General features: G+C 56.3%; 1 protein-coding gene across 2 annotated transcripts in view; it reads right to left on the bottom strand.

The window, feature by feature from the left end:
- SDK2 (sidekick cell adhesion molecule 2) overlaps positions 1 to 18,685 on the bottom strand; it is a 260,100-nt gene that overhangs the window by 76,898 nt on the left and 164,517 nt on the right. For both annotated transcript variants that reach the window (XM_070480035.1, XM_070480036.1), the window contains exons 5-12: positions 17,253 to 17,386; positions 11,319 to 11,430; positions 10,246 to 10,436; positions 10,040 to 10,123; positions 7,863 to 8,057; positions 7,220 to 7,336; positions 5,515 to 5,682; positions 4,522 to 4,624 (exon numbers count right to left, since the gene is read on the bottom strand). In XM_070480035.1, coding sequence (XP_070336136.1) covers positions 4,522 to 4,624; positions 5,515 to 5,682; positions 7,220 to 7,336; positions 7,863 to 8,057; positions 10,040 to 10,123; positions 10,246 to 10,436; positions 11,319 to 11,430; positions 17,253 to 17,386 — 1,104 coding nt within the window. The remainder of the gene's footprint in view (positions 1 to 4,521; positions 4,625 to 5,514; positions 5,683 to 7,219; positions 7,337 to 7,862; positions 8,058 to 10,039; positions 10,124 to 10,245; positions 10,437 to 11,318; positions 11,431 to 17,252; positions 17,387 to 18,685) is intronic.

Below are 18,685 nucleotides of genomic sequence, written 5' to 3'. Positions count from 1 at the left end.
TTGAGGATATCTTTCCTGTAGAGCCTGGTTTCTCCAACTTATTAAGTGCATGAAAACAAGACAAAAATGAAAACCAAAATAAAGACAAAAATAAAAAGAAAGGGACAGGGTACCATGTAAAGCAAAGGAGACACAGCAACTAAACGCAACGGGGAGACCCTGCATAAACCCTGAGTTAAGCTAACTCTGTGCACAAAGACACTTTGAGACACTCATGGTGACTGAAACACGGGCTGGTGTCAGAAGAAACCCAGGAATTGTCTTAGGTGTGAGAGCGGACATGGCTGTTATGTTTAAAGAAAAGTCCTTTTGAATAAGAAAGGCACACAGACATATCTAACGGTGACACTGCATTTTTGAGATTTGCTTTTAAAAAAGATCTACAGTTAAAAAAAAGTGTGGGGAAGATTCACAAAACAAGATGGGCAAATACGGATGATCGTTGACGCTGAGAGGTGGTACAGAAGGACTGAGGATGCAATTCTCTCTTCTTTGGGGCATGTTTTAAAACTTTCATAAGAGAATGTTAAAAAAAGAACCCATCAGTCCTTTTAACTCAGGGGACATTTCCCCCCAAATAATCCATAAAGATATAGCTGGCTATTAAGCAATTTTGATGAGTGGCTTTTAGCTTTAAATAATATTAGATAGTCCTCAGGAAACAGAAGATGTGCAAAAATATTTAGTTATAAGGGCATTCAGAATGATATTTCTTAATATTAGCAACAATTCAGAAATAATCAAATTACCCAGCGTTAGGGAATTGGTAAGATAAATTATGGGGCGTCCACACAGTGGAGGACGGAATAGTCATATAATTGAGTTTAGTCAAAAATATTTATTGACAGAACAAGAGATTCGTAACAGGTTCTTAAGGGAAAAAGCAGAGTAGAACACAGTGTTTTTAGTTTCTTCCAATGGCTCAAATATTACTATCGCTCCTGGAAGGAAAGTGAGGTTTCAGTCGCGTCTGACTCTTTGTGACCCCAGGGACTGCAGCCCTCCAGGTTCCTCTGTCCATGGGATTCTCCAGGCAAGGATACTGGAGTGGGTTGCCTTTCCCTTCTCCAGGGGATCTGGACCCAGGGACTGAACTCGGGTCTGAACCACCAGAGAAGCCCAATGGAAGGAGACACAGGTCCATCTACTTTCCTACATCTTCTCTCTCAATCCCTCCCCATTTTCTTTGGCTTATCTGCATTTTTTATATTCCCCCCCCCAAAATGGATATCTGTTAGCTGCATAATAAAATATAGTAACAATAATGATTAATATTAAGAACAGACTGCTCATCTTATGTCCAAAACACAAACAGACGCACAGACTTAATGAACGAACTCACAGTTGCCGGGGGAAGGGTAGGAGGGATGGTTCGGGAGTTTGGGATGGACGTGTACACACTGCTGTATTTAAAAGGCGTAACCAAGGCCCTCCTGGACAGCAAGGGACCTCTTGCTCAATGCTATGGGGCAGCCTGGACAGGAGGGGAGTTGGGGGAGGACGGATACATGTGTGTGTGTGGCTGTCCATCTGAAACTATCACAACACTGTCAGTTGGCTACATTCCAATATAAAACAAAAACAGTGCCTGTCCAGATTCAGTCTAGATCTGGGTTCAGATACCAACTGGAAGCAATTCTGGAGGCTTTTCATGCTGGTACCTACACCTGCCCAGCCTGCTTCCCCTGGACCTGTTATTTATTGAGGACACGTAACCAGGATTAAGCGGCTATCACTCTAGTCTGATCCGGTCATTCAAATCCTTTCCAGTCTGTCTGCTCAGGGGACCCCTGGTATGTTTCCTGCAGCCAGAATAGGGTCTAAATCTGGCTGCATGTCCGAGACACCTCGGGGACTTCTAAAAATACTTAAGTCTGGGGTCCGGCAGTCCCACCCGTAAGACTCCCCTCCCCTCCCCAAGGCGATGGAAGACAGACAAGGGCGGGAGATGCGGAAATGGACTTGGTCACAAATTTTTGCCAATTTAGGGGGATGAGGGACCGACTCTGTTCTCTCCCCCATCTAAAAAAGATTGTCCTAGATGGGTAAGCCCATTCTAAGGCGAGGTCCCCTCCAGTAAGCTGGAAGCATGACTTCTCTGACATAGTTCACTGGGGGTCCTGGAATGTGGGCCTACAGATATATTGCAAGGGGTCCCTGAATTTCTTTATTCACAGGAATTGTCCAGAGTATGAATAAAATGTGCACGTGTTTCCCAAGTATTTGTAGATAACATTTTAATAAATAAAATACCAATTTTTAAAAAGTGTTACTTAATTAACAGAGATTTTTGTTATGATATAAAATTTCAAGTAACGGAGGCTAACATGATAGCAACTATTTCTGTATGTGTCTGAGACCCACAGCTGTGTTCTATGGAGGTAATGTGTGGGTTCTCTTGGAAGACATTGTTACAGTTGGTATATTAATGTTTAACAACACTCTGATAAACCCTGGGATAAGCATATTCTGGATTATTTGATGGCCACGTTCTAACTATGTGATTTCAGGGCTCATGTCTGCGTTTGTGTGGTACCACACGCTGGCTGTCCAAAGGGCCGACGTTCACTGTTTAATGAGGTGTTTCTTTAAGTGGGGCCTGAGACAGAGCCTCTGAAAAGGGGTGTGGGTCTAAAAGTCTAGTATCCTTGAATGTACGGTGCAGCCACCTTGGAAAGCAGTAGGGAGGTTCCCTAGGAAACTAAACATAGAGCTAGCACATGCACCAGCAATTCCACTCCTGGGCGCATATCCAGACAAAACTCGACTTCAAAACGATGCACGCACCCCAATGTTCATAGCAGCATTGTTCACAACAGCCAAGACACAGGAGCAACCTAGATGTCCATCAGCGGGAATGGATAAAGAGGATGTGGTACGTGTATCCAAGGGAACACCGCTCAGCCACAAGAAAGAACGAAACGGTGCCATTTACAGCAACGTGGATGCAATTAGAGGTGATCAAACTAAGTGAAGTAAGTCAGAAAGACAAAGACAAATATCACATGTATGTCACTTAAATGTGGAATCTAAATCATGACACGAACGAACCTATCTGTGAAACAGACACAGACTCCGGCAGAGAGGGTTAGGCTGGTAGCCCAGGAGGGGGGTGGCTGGGGGAGGGACAGAGTGGGAGGCTGGGATTAGCAGATCAGACGCAAGCTTTTATACACAGAATGGATAAGCAACAAGCCCATCGCGTAGCACAGAGAACTATATTCAAAATCCTGTAATAAACCATAATGGAAAAGAATATTTTTTTAGAAAAGAATGAGTATATATGCGTAGAACTGAATCACTGCTGTGTGCCAGAAGTTAACGCAACACTGTGAATCAACTGTACTTCAGTAAAAATAAAATAAAGGAGAAGAAAGCAAATATAAATATCAAGAAATAAAGCCCAGTACCCTTGGCTTCCTGGGGTCCCACCTGGCGCGGCCCTACGGCCATATGCCCAGTGGCCACCAGGTGGCGCCCCAGGACGCACTTGGGTCCCAGGCGGCGGGGCCGTGACTCCCGGGCGGCCCTCGCTGCCCGCCGGCCAGCTCCCTGCGAGGGGCTCCAGCGGTGACGTTGCCCATAGAACTGATGCAGCACGGAGGGAGTATTTATCTCTAAGGAAACAGGTTTTTTTTTTAAACTCAGCATCCAAAGCTCAAGAGAGCCTGAAGGGGCTATCTTCTCCCGGCTCGGGCCCAGAGATGGCCCAGGAAGTGTCCCTGTGCCCGCTTGGCGGGTTCCCAGCTTGCAGGCCTGTCTCGGCTGCTCCCCGCGCTCCCAGGCCTCCCCAGGCCTTTCCCGGTTGGCCCTGGCTCCCTCCAGGTCCCGTGGAGGACGGCAGGGACGGCCCCCGTCTGGGTCTCACTGGGGGTCACCCCAGGGCCCTCCACGGCCCCAGGCATGTCAGGACTGCCACGCCTCTTCACCAGACCCGTCTGCTGTCCACGGGTGGGCAGAGGGTCTGAGGCCTGCGGGCAACTGCTAGCAGGGGGGTCCTGAGCATCGCAGAGCTTCCACCTCTTCCGGACGGAGGCTTCTTTCTCTCCCCCTCCCTAAGGCGCCCACCCCCCTTCCTACGTTTCTCCGCCTTTCACCCCCGCCCACCCCAGGCTGTCCCATTCAACTCAGGCTGGCTCAGTCCCCAGACACACACTTCGTTGCTCAGCCGTGTCCGACTCTCTGCGACCCCAGGGACCGCAGCACGCCAGGTTTCCCTGTCCTTCACTGTCTCCTGGAGTTTGCTCAGATTCAGGTCCACGGAATCGGATGGACATGCTATTCAACCGTCTCATCTCTGCTGCCCCCTTCGCCTTTTGCCTTCAATCTTTCCCAGCATTAGGGTCTCTTGTGGTCCGTGGGGTTCTCAAGTCTCAGTCCTGCAGTAAGTCTGTACGTGGCTGTTCCCTGACCCCCATGGGCCACACTTACCTCCCTGTCACGGACACTCAGCCAGCAAACCAGCGACCCCCGAAAGCTGTCCCCCCCTCTTGCCTCCAAGGGCCTTGGCCGCAGGAGTACCTGATGGTCACGCGGGGGTCGTGGGTCACTCCGCACACCATGGAGGCCTGGGTGCCCTTGATGACGCTCTGGTCCTGCGGGGGCCTGGTGATGCGGGTCCGGGCTGAAAGACAGCAGAGAGGTGGCCGGGTGGGAAGGGGCCCCAGACGGACAGGTGAGATGCAGGTGTGTGTGTGGGGGGTCCTTCCGGTGAGCTGGGCCGTGCGGCTGAGGTGTGCGGTGGACTGGTCCCCCATGGCGAATGTCCCAGAACACTAAGAGCCATGTGTTTCCAAGGTACGTGAATTCTGGGAAGTGACGCTCATAGCTGGGGCTCTTTTAATTTTGTGCCCATGGGATGGACAAAGAAATAGAAACCTGGAGATGATCACAGCCGTGTTCCCAGGGGTCCAGCCAGGGTAAAAATAGGACTGTCTGCCTCTGGGTCTAAGGCATCCCCCACCAGGCCCCTGGCACTCAGGCTAGGAGGGCGGCCCACCCCTCCGTGTGGTGCCAGACCCCAAGGGGCGGGAAGGGGCTTGGGAGGTTCCCCCAGAGCAGGGGTCAGCAAACCACAAGCCGGGGGTCAAGTCCGACCGGGGGCCCATCTGGGTGAATCCCGTCCGTGTTGGCGCCCAGCCACTCCTGCTGCGCTTAGCACAACCTGTGGCTGCTTTCTTGCTGAAACGGGAAGGGTTTGTGGAGCTGTGACAGAGACTGTCTGGCCCAAGAAGCCTGAAATACTTCCTCTCCGGCCCTTTCCAGCAGAAGTGTGCGGATTTCGGCCCTAAGGCCTACCCGCTCTGTGGCGAGAGCCCCGCCCACCCAGCACTGCCCCGGGGGCCGTGACCTTCCTGCCCCATCCTCGAGCTCCTCTGTCCAGGTCTCAGGATGGGTGGGCTGGGCAGACAGTGGACATGGGGCCGCTCAGCACATGCTCGCGCATGCTCATGCACACTCACGCATGCTCACACACAGGCGTGGAAAGGACCCCTGCCCGGCCCGGGCACTCACCCCACACCACCAGGTCGGCCGAGGCTTCGTCTGCCCCCCGCGAGTTGGTGGCCAGACAGGTGTAGGTGCCGGCATCGGAGATGTGCGTGGGGCTGACGAGCAGGCTGCCCGACTCCAGGAGCGTGAAGCGCGGCAGCTGGACTGAGCCGCTGGCCAGAATGCGCTCCCCTGGGGGACATGGGATGGGTGGGCTCAGGCTGCCCGCTGCCCCCTGGCACTCGGCCATCACCAGGGGCCTGGACCACACCCCACCCTCCCCCGTCCCCTGCCCCAGAGTGGGCTCCCAGCTTTAGGAAGGCTGCAGGCGCCTCTGGAGGGGGCCTGGGGGGGATGGCAGGGCTGCGGCCAGCCCGCTTCCTGACCTGGGGACAGACACAAGGACACACAGTCCCAGAGCAGGGGGCGCGGATGGAGCCTCTCCTGCTGTCTCTCCTCCCACCATGCTATCCGCCCTTCAGCAGGAAGACCAGCCTGCCTCCCGCCGGCGGGCACAGCCCTCGGAGGCAGCTGGCACCTGGGCTGCGGGGAGGGGACAGACAGCTGCGACAGGGTGGTGACGGGCCGCCTGCAGGAGGATGCTTCTGGAGTCACCTTCAGGGGAGCGCAGGGGAGCGGTGGGCGGGAGCAGCCAGCGTGGGGTGCGGCAGGGGCAGCCCTGATGGGGACAGACCTCCCAGTAGGGACCCGGGGACCCTGGTGGCTGGAAGGAGAGAGGGAGGGAGACAGGGAGGGTGACCCCTGTGTCAGAGTGTGTCTGAGAGTGCGGTCGGTGTTGGTGACCACACCTGTTTTTTAAAGAAAATCCCACCCGCCTGTACAGAGGGGACTGTCCACATGCAAACCAGTGGGTGAGAGGGTCCCTCCGCACACGCGTGTGGGCATCCTGCACCGGTGACTGTATCAGGTGGGTGTGTTTATTTCTGCATCTGGGCGCACACCCCACTGATACTGACGAAGCATCCTCTGTGGGTCACTGTGTTCTAAGCCCCGGGGAGACGCCAGGGGACAAAACTGAAAGCTTCGGATTGTGGGAGGCGAGGTAATCAGTAGACTGAACATGCCGATGACCTTGTGTGTTAGAAGGTGGGGAGACAGAGCAGGGAGGCTCGGGATGAGAGGAGGTTCATGGGGGCAGAGGCTGGGGGTGGGAGTGAGTGAGAGTGTGTACGTGTGTGTGTGTCTCTGGGGAGGGCTGTGAAAGTGCGTGTACAATGCCGAGGCGCGGAGGAGGCACGGGGTGGGTGGACGAGGGGGCAGCTTGGGCTTCGCTGGCTTTGCCTGGGGAGGGGGTACGGCCCCATCCCTGTACTAACAACCTGCTCCACGGTATTACAACCGCCGGCACGGGCTGGTCTACTACTTCCCAGACACGGTGCAGGCCCTCCACATGCACCCTCTCATCTAGTTTTCATGCTGCTCCCAGGTACGAATCCTACCATCCCCAGTTTATAGGTGGGAACCTTAAAGCTCCGAGTGAGTAAATAACTCACCCAAAGTCACGGGTCTCACCAGAGGCAGAGCTGAGCCTGGAGCCAGATAGGGCGGCACACGGTACGTCCCGTGGTGTAAAAGAAGCCCTCTGGGGTTGTGCAGTGCACAACCTTCCCAACTGTACATGGAAACCCCAGCTGGCTGGCTCTGGAACTGAGCCCCAGGACTGCCCTAGACTTTTGGTCGCCCTCTAAAGTCAGTCAGCCTTAAGTACCTTTTTGCCAAGTGATGGCCGGGCGGGGTGCTCCCGAAGTCTCACAGGCCAGCACCACTGACATGCCATCGATCACCGTGCTGTCCAGGGGGCCCCTGGTGATGTTGGGGGCGATGCCTGCAAAGGGAGACAGTGGGGCATCTTAGCCACATCCGGGTCCTTCTCCTGCCTTGCCACTCTCCTTGGTGTGGGTCCCTCTTCAGGGAAGGATGCAGGTGTCTCGGTAGGACCCCGGTGTCGGAAAGAACCAGAGAACCCACGAGGGCCTCCTCACCACCTGCCCCGTGGAAGCACCTTGGTGACGCCAGTCCCTGCCCTGCCTCTATTCTCAAGCCTCCATCTGGCAGAAACTGAGGACTCCCAAGGGTGACCGACACCCTCCATGACAAGGTTAATGGGATTCACCTTTCATTAAAGGTGAAATTGAGGCTCTGGTTTGTGAAAGAAAAAAACCAGTGCTGGTCGCAGAAGCAGAGGGCGTGACGGGCCAGAGTCACCCCGCTCCAGGGCGAGAGCTTTCTGGGATCCTATTTCTGCATCTACAGCGGCCTGTTCTCAGGAGGCCCCTGGCTTGGAGGAGGGCTGTGTCCTGGGTTGGGGGGGAGAGGGGAGGGACTCGGGCAGGACAGGGAAGGAGACTCACTGGTGACGGCCAGGTAGGTGGAGGTCTGCGCCTCGCCGGCCGCGTTGCGGGCAAAGCACTGGAACATCCCGGTGTCGTCGGGCACCAGCCCGCTGATCTGCAGGCTCCCGTCACCTCGCTGCCGGAAGCGGCCCAGCCTCGCCGCCTCCACCACGGCCGCATCCTTGTACCAGGTGACGGAGGGCGGTGGCACGCCTAGGGGGTCGAGCGCCCACTGTCAGCCGCCTCCGAGGGATGCTCCGGCCTCGGAGGCTGGGGCTGCAGGTGGGGGGGGGATCCCTGGTGTGTTCTGGTTTCTAGAACCTTAGTGCGTGCTTGCGTGCTAAGTCGCTTCAGTCGTGTCCGACTCTTTGCGACCTCCACGGACTGTAGCCCGCCAGGCTCCTCTGTCCATGGGATTCTCCAGGCAAGAACACTGGAGTGGGTTGCCATGCCCTCCTCCAGGGGAGCTTCCCAACCCAGGGATCGAACCCGCGTCTCCTGTGGCCCCAGGCCTGTGGGCGGATTCTTCACCTGCTGAACCACTGGGGAAGCCTGAACTTTCTCAGCGGTGCCACTATTGGTCTAGGAAGCAGGGAGAGTTGTTCTTAGATTCCCAAATTCTCATAGAGTAGGCATTCCAAGAAAATTTAAAAGTTCCTGGGGTTAGTTCAGCTTGGAAAGGCTGGACATACTGTATTTTATTCTGGCATATGTAGCGGAGTCTTTAGTATGCTCTGGGAACCTCCAGCCAGCCTTTCCAAACCCAGGTGAGCGCGCAGCCCCGTGTCTAGGGGCTCACAGGTGGGATGGGGGTTTCTTCAGAAGCCCCGTCCTGGCCCGTCCTCACAGAGAGGAGTGTGGGGGCTCCTCCTAACCCCTCAGCCTTGCCCGAGCTGTGTCCCCAGCCTGGCACCCTTTCCCCACACCCCCTGCCCCCCGCTCCAGCTCTCTGCTCAAACGTGACTTCCACAGAAAAGCTCCCCAGGCTTCGTTCGAATGACCGCCCCCGGTGTGAGCCCCTCAGCCTGCCTGCTTCTCCTTCCCCCGCACTTTTCAACCCCGACAGCCAGCCGCCGACACCGTATTTCACCCATTCCGAGCTACGCCTTTGTTCGAATCGTAATGTCTCTGAGATGAGGACGTGTCTTACAACCGACAGCATGTCATAATTTAATTGGCAGCCTTTTTTCTTTCTTAGTGGCGCATAAAATAATGGGGCATCTTACAACCCATGACATTTTAGATGAAATGAAATAAGGTATCTTTATTTGTTTATTGGTTTGTCTGCCTCCCTCACGAGAACGCACAGTTCTGTAATAGCAGGGATCTGGCTCTTGGGTTCATTCTGTGCCTCTCCAGCCCCGAGAACAATCTCAGCACACGTTGCTCAAAGTGTCAGATACTCAAGTCGTGTCTGACTCTTTGGGACCCCCATGGACTATAGCCCGCCAGGCTCCTCTGTCCATGGGATTCTCCAGGCAAGAATACTGGAGCGGGTTGCCATTCCCTTGTCCAGGGGATCTTCCTGACCCGGGATTGTGGTAAGCCCACCCCCCACCAAGTGTTTGTCCAATAAGTCACTGTCTTCCCCTCGTGTGATCTCAGGACGGGGGTCAGTGTGCCCCCCTCCTCCTTGGGACCCTCCGTCCCTCCCTCCCGCCAGGGTTACAGTCTCCGCTCTGCTCATCCTGTCATCCCCTCGTCCCAGACTGCACCCTGGTTTGGGGTGTCTTTTAGCTCAGCTGAACTCAAAGGAGAAGGATGGGAAAAGCGGTAAGTATGCAAGAACTCTGAGAGAGGCTGGGGGTTAAGTAGGAACGGTGAGGGGAGACGAAGCAGAATGGTCCAGAAGCCAGGCAGAGACACACCCGCGTTCTGGCAGTTCTGACATTACGACAATGTGGCATTGCTGGCAACTCTCACATTATGGGCAACTTGAGTCTGTCACCTATCCTGAAATTACGGTAATTTGGATTCATTTGTAACCTTCACGTTATGGTAACACGGGGCTGACTTCCAGCTCTGAGATTACCGTAGTTGGGCCTGTTTGCTTCCTGGGGTGTCTGCTTACAGCCAGGCTGACTCTCTGCTCAGTGGTGAGAGGGTGGCGGACTTCAGAACAGTCCGTTTCAGGGAGGGGAGAGGTTGAAGGTCTGGAGGGACCTCGTCCCCCTCCAACCATGCCACCAGGTTACCTTTGGCCCGACAGGGGATGTCCACCACCTTCTCCATCTCCGCTGTGATGTGTCTCTCCGGCTCCTTGACAAACTGAGGTGGCTCTGCAGGAGGAAAGACCAGGGGAGGGGATCAGAGCCAGGCTCCTGTTGATACGGCCGCTGATCGGGTCGCCCGTGCTGCCCCTTCCTGTCGGGGGGACCCCAGCAGCCCCACCCCGTCTCACCCAGCACAGAGAGGTAGGCACCGCGGACGACGGAGGGGACGCTGCTGCTGCGCAGGACGGCCTCACACTCGTAGTAGCCGGCGTCGCTGGCCGTGGGGTTGGGGATGGTGAGCCGGCGGTTGTAGTCGCTGATGCCGCTGGACAGGAGCGCCCCGTCCTTCTTCCAAATGATGTGAAGCTTGATCAGAGGCCTGCACGGGGCAAGGGATGAGGCGGTCAGCCACAGAGCCTCCCAGGGGCTCGGGAGGCAGGGCAGGGCGTGGTGAGGCATGCAGGTGCGGGGGGCCGGGCGCCTGAGTTTGCCCTGCCCCTGACACTTGCTAGGTGCAGACCGTTGTGTGGGCTAGTCCTTCAGAGCTCTAGGCCTCAGTTTCCACATCTGTACAATGGGAACAATTGTGCCCTGCTCCCCGGGGGTTGTGGCGAGGGCAGACCTGGCCCCGAGACAGCTCATGCTCGAGGGCTCTCGCAAGCAGGCAAGTGGCCCTTCCCCACGTCTCTCTGCCTCCGCTCTGCCCCCTGCCCCGTCCACTGTAAGTCAGTGGGTGGGAAAGTGTGGAAGTCCTGAAATGCACGTCTGGGGTCTCAGTTGCAGCATGCAGGAATCTTTAGTTGCAGCATGTGGGATCTAGTTCCCTGACCAGGGATCGAACCTGGGCTCCCTGCTTTGGGAGCACAGAGTCTTAACCACTGGACCAGCAGGGAAGTCCCGCCTTCCTCTTGCCCTCATTCAAGGAGGCCACGGCCGGCAGAGGTGAGCGGCCGCTCCCCAGGCTGCTCTGGATGTCGGAAGCGCGTGGATCTCCCACCAACCCCAGATGTCCTGGGCTGAGATCTGCTGGATAACTTCCCCTCGAGACCTGGGTTCTCCTCCCGGGCGGGCCCTGCTTGCGTCCGACAGCTCTCTGACCACCAACCCATCACCCCTCCTCCAGGCTAAATACCCCGTCTTCTTTTGTGGGGTCTCATGGGACAGTTCTGGACCTTTGTGAATTCCACGTGGCCTCCTCGGAGCCCGCAGGTCAGGAGCACCCGCTGGGGTTAATGTGGGGGGGTGTGGAGGCAGGACCCACCTGGCATTGGCCACACACTCCATGGTCACCTCCGAGGTCCCGGCCACCACGCTGGTGTTCTTGGGAGGAATGATGATGGCTGGAGCGATGGGGTCGGCAGGGCCGCCGACATCTGGGGAGAGGAACAGATGCTGAGAATCCCATCAGAGCCCCACCCCCACTAGAGGGACATCGTGGGAGATCTTTGTCCTTGTGGGGGGTGTGGGCAGATGCCCCGAAGCCCCAGAGCTGAACCTCCAGACACTGACCCGGGGGACCTTCCCCCCTTCCATCCTCCTGTGGTGGTGGGTCTCTGCACAGCGTCCAGGGAGAGCCCACGGGAGACCTCAGGATGTAACCCACCCCCTATAATGCAGCCATGCCCTCTTCTTCATCCCCTGTCCTAGTCTTTTTTTTTTTTTTGGCCTTCAGAATCCTTCCCTCCACCTGCATAAATGCCATGAGAAGGATAATACGTTGTCAGTAAGCTGACAACATCTCGTCAGCTCGCTTCTTCATTGGCCACCTCTTCCACCAGAATGCAAACTCCGCACACTGGGCTGAATGCTGTTCCTCAAGTTCATGTCCAGCTGTGAATGCCCCCTTATTTCAGAGAGGGGCTTTGCAAGTGCAGTCAAGTTAGGCGGAGGTCCTGCTGCGTCAGGGTGCGCCCGAAGTCCAGCATGATGAGAGCGATGACTGCTGAGGACCTGCTCTGCACACAGGGCCCTCTACACAGCGCTGTGAGGTCACCCAAACAGGAAGGAAGCCCAAAGAAGGGGGAGATATGTATACGGAGGGCAGATCCACCTTGCCGTACAGAAGAAACTAACATAAGACTGGAAAGCAACTACAGACTCCAAGAAAAATCAATTAAAAATAACAAGAAACAAAAGCATCAGTTGCTCAGTCATGTCCATCTCTTTGTGACCCCATGGACTGTAGCCCGCCAGGCTCCTCTGTCCATGGGGTGCTGTAAGCAAGAAGACTGGAGTGGGTTATCACTGTCTCCTCCAGGGGATCTTCCTGATCCAGGGATCACACCCGCATCTCCTCTGCCTCCTGCATTGGCAGGCGGATTCTTTACCCGCTGAGCCATCAGGAAGTCCAGTAAAGACAGGAGACTTTCCTGCTTTATTCCTTGAGTCTTTTGAGAAGGGGCCAGGCTCTTCTCTCTGTGGTCAGCCCAAGCCCCGTACTGATAGAAGCTGCACTACCTTCTGTGACCCTGCTCCCTGGCTCCTGAAAATACAAACCCAGAGGACTTGTTCTCTCACGACAAATCCATCCACTTGGCCCCTATCCAGGAGGCTCCGGAGGTGGCAGGCCATAATGACTCCCACGGCCCCGGGGCGATGGCAAATGGACATCCTTTATGGGGAAGACAGGCCGCCCGGTCAGCCCCCCGGGAAAAGGTTTTCCTACCGGGCCTCCCAGGCCTTGCTGGGAAAGGCCCAGACAGAATGGGAATAAAATGTAAAAAGTAAAGTAAAATGAAGGGGGAAAGAAAGGAAGCATATAAACCAAAATAATTGCAACAATATAAAAGCCTCATGTAGGTGCCATAAAGAGCGATCGGATTGAAAGCTGCTGATATAGCCGAATCCATAAAAGTGTGCTCCACGTTGTTTATGACACGCCGGGCCGCACAGGTGCCGAGGCCCGGATTAATGGGGCTCGTGGAGGAGACAGACAGTCAGAGCCCCGCGGCCCTGATGGGTAAACAGAGCCCTCGGCGTTTAGAAATATGAGGGTGCCCCCTCCTGCCCCGCCGGACCTTGGGCTGCCTTGTCGGCTTCAGGAGGTTAAAGAGGAGACTGACACCCTCTCAAGGGCCCTGGAGTCTTGCCCAGGCCCAGGCGGCAGCTGGCAAGACTCGAGGGAAGGCCCCCCGCACCCCCCGCTCTGGATTCAGCAAAGGAGGGCCTGGGGCTCAGGAAGACCTGGTTCAGAAGCTCGTTTTGCACCCCTCACCCCCTAATCCCAGGCATCTGGTCAGGACTCTGGCTGCTCTCCTCAGCCCCCAAGTCTGTTTTCTCAGCTGCAAAACGGGTTAGAAGTCGCTGCCTCTCAGGGTTGTGCCGGTTCAGCCCCTGGCTAGACAAACCTTCTCTGGCCGAGGGCTCAGTACGCGCCAGGCTGGGTGCCAGGCAGGGGGATCCCCTCCCCAGGGGAGATGGGCAGGGCTCTGACCCCCAGCGCGCACAGTCTGGGGAGAAGTCAGATCGGTGTTCAGATGTTCATGAGATTAAAGGTGCCCGCCACAGGTGCCTGGGAGGAGGGTCCTGGGGGTGTGGCTGAGTTGGTCAGGGGCTAGTGCAGAGTGCCTGGCACATAGTAGGTGCTCAGCAGGTGACAGGCCCTCCCTGGGGAGCTGCCTGCTATGCTTGGGGCGGGGGTGGGGTGCCCGGCCCACAGGAGTGGTGGAAAGGGAGGCTCTTCATGTGATGGGAAAGCGGAGGGACCGCCCGGGGGGACCTGCCCTGGGAGGACACACCTGACTGTCAGGGGCTCTCTGCCGGGGGTGGGGGGCTGGGCCGACTCTGGGTCTCGGGGAGGCCGGCCAGGGGTGGGGGGCAGTCTAGCCGTGCTCAGGCACAGGATGTAGGGTGTCAGCTCTGGACAGTGGCGTGAATGGGGCCCCAAGGATCACTTGGAAAAGTTGCAGGCAAAGCGGAGCAAGCGCCGGCATCTTCCAGGTGAGCTTGTGTGTGGGTGGGGCCCCAGGACAGGAGGAAGCTTGGGGATCCCCACTCAGGGGTGAAGCTGGGTCTCAGCCAGCTGCCCCAGGACAGTTTTGATAACAGGTGCAGTGGGAGCATTGAGTGGGTGTTGTAGTGCGTGCGTGCTTAGTCGCTCAGCCGTGTCCGACTCTTTGCGACCCCGTGGACTGTAGCCCACTGGGCTCCTCTGTCCATGGGATTTTCCAGGCAAGAATAATATAGCAGGCTGCTATTTCCTCCTCCAGGGGATCCTCCCAACCCAGGGATCGAACCCCCGTCTCTTCCGTCTCCTGCATTGCAGACGGGTTTTTTTACCCAGTGAGCCATCGGAGAGGCCTGTACTTTGCCACAGGCGTCCCATTACAGGTGAGGAAACTGTGGCTCGGGGACCACGTGGCTGGACCACAGGTCACACGGGTGGAGGGCAGGGAGACAAGCTGCCCTCTCCCCAGGGCTGGCTTCCAGCTGCCCACGAGCCCAGGGCCGACCTGCCCCCTCAGGGTGGGGGGCGGGGGGAGAACCACAGGTGGCCACGAGCTCTTGAGTGACTGATGTCCCTATGTAGTGGGACTGAATTTTATCTAATTTACACTTGATTAAAAGCAGATCTCCGAGTCAGTTATTAGAACACTTCTAAGTATGTCTAGAACAACTTGGGCTTCCGATCCCACCTTTCCAGCTGTACATTTTATGAAATCAAAACACAGATCACGTATTCCAGATGAAAATCCAGCATCCAAATTTGAGGAGATGTGCTTTAAGTGTAAAATACACATGGATTTTCAAAGACTTAAAAAAAAAAACAGTGTAAAGTATCTCATTAATATTTTCTATCTTGATTGTACGTTCAGCTGATAATATTTTGGATATGTTGGATTAAATAAAGTGTAATTAATTTCACGAATTCCTTTTTCCTTCTGAAATAGTGAGCTACTGGCAAATTTTAAATTGCATATGTGGCTCATGTTATAATTCCATTGCATGGTGCAGCTCTGATCACCAACCAGTGGGACCACCAGCCAGGTGAGAACTTGTCAAGAGCTGTGCTGGTCTGAGTGAGGTCACCTGCTGGCTGACACCTGGGCAGGGGGCAACTCTGGGGGTCACTGGCCTTTGCCCTCTCAGTCTCCATCTCCAAAGAGCATGACGTTTCCCGAGGGATGAGGGATGTGAAGAGGCTGCCTGCCCTGAGCAGAGACGGGGTGAGGGGGCAGGGGTGGGGAGCGGAGGGCGAGACAGATGAGGGAAACACTGCTGGCGGTGGGTGAAGTCACAATTGCTCCCAGGAAATTGGCTGGCAGGCCGGCGGCTGGGGGATTTGTGTCAGCGACAAGCACCAGGATTTGAAGTGCAGTCACTCGTGGGAGGAGAAATTAGCTGAAAATCAGCTGATTCTGCACTCAATCTGGTACAAATCCTGAGAGCAGGGGGTGAGGGGCGACCGGGTGGGAGAAACAGACAATGGTGTGGGGGAGGCTCGGGCAGACAAGCGGGCGCTGGAGGGCGGGGAGGGAGCACCACCATCCTGGGTTGGCCGGGAGGAGGCTGGGTGCTGAGGGAGGAAGGCAGAGCAGAGTCGGGGGAGGGAGGCTCCAACCTCCGTCATCCCAGAGTCAACTGAGCCACCCAGGAAGAAGCCTGACCTTGACTCGATTCTGTTAAGACTCCAGGTATTCAAAGTGCTGGAAAATACATGGGAAAAACACCCCCTCTGATGGTTCCTTTTCCCATAGAAACAGCAGCCCCAGACTGTGGGCTGGGCCCCCAGGATGCCAAGATGAGTGAGACCCTGGCTCAAGTCAATGTCAGATGTCACACCTGTGACCCTCATAGGTCAGCATGCAGACTGGAACGCTGCTCCTTGCATCCAGGTCTCTTTCTCGGCAGACAGGAGCCTGGTCTGGGGGAGGGGGTCACTGCATATATGGGAAGGGGTTCTGCAGGTGCCAGAAGGCCCAGGCGCGGGCAGGACAGGACTGGGGAATGTTTTGGGCTTTCTGCAGCTTCCCAAGTGGCTGGGTGGTAAAGAATCCACCTGCCAATGCAGGAGACTCGGGTTCTCTCCCTGGGTCAAGAGGATCCCCTGGAAGAGGAAATGGCAACCCACTCCAGTATCCTTGCCTGGAGCATCCCACGGACAGAGGAGCCTGGAGGGCTACAGTCCTTGAGGTCGCAAAAGACGCGTCTTAGTGACTCATCGACGACAACTGGGCTTTCTGGGCCCTGGAAGACAGAGGCTGGGATCAGAGGAAGGACACGGGAAGGTCCTGTGCTGGCTGGCACCCTTCTCATGCTGCTGGCGGGGACGTCCCCGCGGGACCGTGGATGATAAATGAGCTGGCTTGTGGAGCAGCAGTTGTGCAGATGTGAAGGACGTGAACATCTGGCTCCCCAGGCGGCATGGCGCTCGGTCGCTGCAGGAAGCTCTGGCCCCATCCCACGGACTCGGTGACTCCCCACCTCCTCTGCCTCTCGAGGATGGTGCGTTGGGGGGCGGGGAGCAGGGCTGGGGAGAACGTCGCCCCCCCCCCCCCCCCGCCCCACCACGGCATCTCCATCAAGGCCCAGAAACTTGCCTTCAGTCTCAGCTGGACAAACGCTTCTCCGTCAAGGAGACTCAAGGAGTCACCCTTTCCATTTGCTCCCCTCTGCACTCTGCCACTGAGGAGAGGCTTGCTTCTCTCCTCCAGGGTGGGGGGCAGTCTCTGCCGATGGACAGCGGCACTTTGAGGCGGGAGCCTGGGCAGAAAGCCTGTGTTCCCATCGGCGAGGATGGCTTGGCTCCAGCTGTAAGTGGTGCCTTTTACATGCCAGCTGAGTGCAGGCAGTCAGCACACTTCTTTAAAAATGAGCTTTCCAGGTCCTGGTCAGCTCTCGCCACTGGCACCTGAGCCCAGGGGTGGCTGTAATCCTCTCAAGCACACACTTTTCCCAACATTTCATGCCTTCCCCGGGTGTCCAGGGGGCCCCGCTAACAGCCAAGCTAAGTGTCCCCGCTCCTGATACGATCTCAGACTCATGGGGATGGAGTCCAGAGGTCAGTCCCCTCCTGGTTCGCCGGCTCCCGCTCCCACTGCAGCTGGGACTCCTCCTCCTTGTGATGGCTCCTCCCCGTCCCTTTCCCAGCCTCCCCAGTCCACGCCATTCCATCTTCCCCACGAGCCCCGGGAGCCCCATTCCCAAGATTTAATGATGCGCCTCGCCGTCGGTCCGGGCCCCGCCGCTGACTTACTCTCCACAGCGAGAGTGATGGGCTGGCTGGTCTTGTTGTCCCCGTTCTTGTCGTTAACAGCCTGCACGTAGTAGCGACCTGCGTCGGGTGCCACAGTCGACAGGATGACAAGGGTGTTCTCCAGGGTGATGGCTCTGGGAAGCAGAAAAGGGTTCCTCTGACGGGCGGGCCTCCAGGGATGCGATGCCAGCCGGGACAGGAAGCCAGGCGCCCAAGAGCCCCTCCTCCAGCCCACCCCCGGAAACACTGGCTGCCTGAACTCCAGCCAGAATTAGTTTGCAGAGAACCCCACTTCTTCACCAGCGCTGGGGACCAGATACAGAGCATGTCCAGGGGTCTGAGGCTGTGCAGACGATGCTTCTCTGCGTCCAGCCCAGGCCTGGCTAGGGGCCGGAGCTCCCCCAGAATTCTACCCTTTCGGGTCACTGCTGCACCAGGAGGGTCCAGAATTGAAGAAATTCATTCCCCAGAATGAATGAATCATGAGAGATGATAATACACTTAGAAATGAGCAGATTCATTCCAGAATCACTGCCTTAGCCTAATCCCGAATCTGCTTAGGTTGATTCAAAAGCCACAGCCTGCCTGTAACACAGCCTTCTGGGGTTCACATGTCCCTCCCAGCCCCCTCTTAGGGTGAAAAAAGGAAGTGAAAGTGTTAGTCGCTCAGTCGTGTTTGACTTTTCGAGACCCCGTGGACTGTAGCCCATCACGCTCCTCTTTCCATGGGATTTTCCAGGCAAGAGTACGGGAGTGGGTAGCCATTCCTTTCTCCAGGAGGTCTTCCTGACCCAGGGATCAAACCCGGGTCTCCTGCATCGCAGGCAGATTCTTCACCATCTGAGCCACAGGGAAGCACCTCCATTTCCTTTCCCTGAATCCAGCCAATAAGGGGCCATCAGGGCTGGTTGAGAGGGAAAAGGGAAACGGGCTGGGCAGCGGGGTGCAGACGTAGGCGGTTTGCTGCCAGTCTGGTTCCTGCTGCCGGGATCCTGTCACATAGCCCCTCAGTCCCCACGTCCACAGGTCGGGCGAAGGGCTTGTCCAGGCGGAAGCTGGGCACCCTCAGGGTGTGGGGGCAGGACCCCTGCCCGGCCGGCTCTGCCCAGCACCTCCTCTCACCCATCCTCCTGATGACGAGCAACGCCATTAGTTTGTCGAGTCTATCTCTGGATTTTAATGTGATATGCCCGAGACAGCTGTTAAACATCCTTAATGTTAGTTTAACAAGGACAGATCCAGTTGAATTCTTTTCAGATTCTCCCATTAGGTGAATGTGACAGACTTTTAAATGGGCTCTCAAATAAACATCCCTGTGAACGCCTCTCCAGCTTGGTCCTCCCAGCCAGGCTGGGCCGGGGCCCCCCCTTATCCTGGCTTTTGGGGTTCCAGTGCTGGGTATTATTTTGCCTGCTGAGCTCCAGGAAGTAGGA

Source organism: Odocoileus virginianus, chromosome 17 (assembly GCF_023699985.2).
Source record: "Odocoileus virginianus isolate 20LAN1187 ecotype Illinois chromosome 17, Ovbor_1.2, whole genome shotgun sequence".
NCBI lineage: Eukaryota > Metazoa > Chordata > Mammalia > Artiodactyla > Cervidae > Odocoileus > Odocoileus virginianus.
Note: the sequence above shows the minus strand (reverse complement) of the source record. Positions and strands in the feature narration are given on the sequence as shown.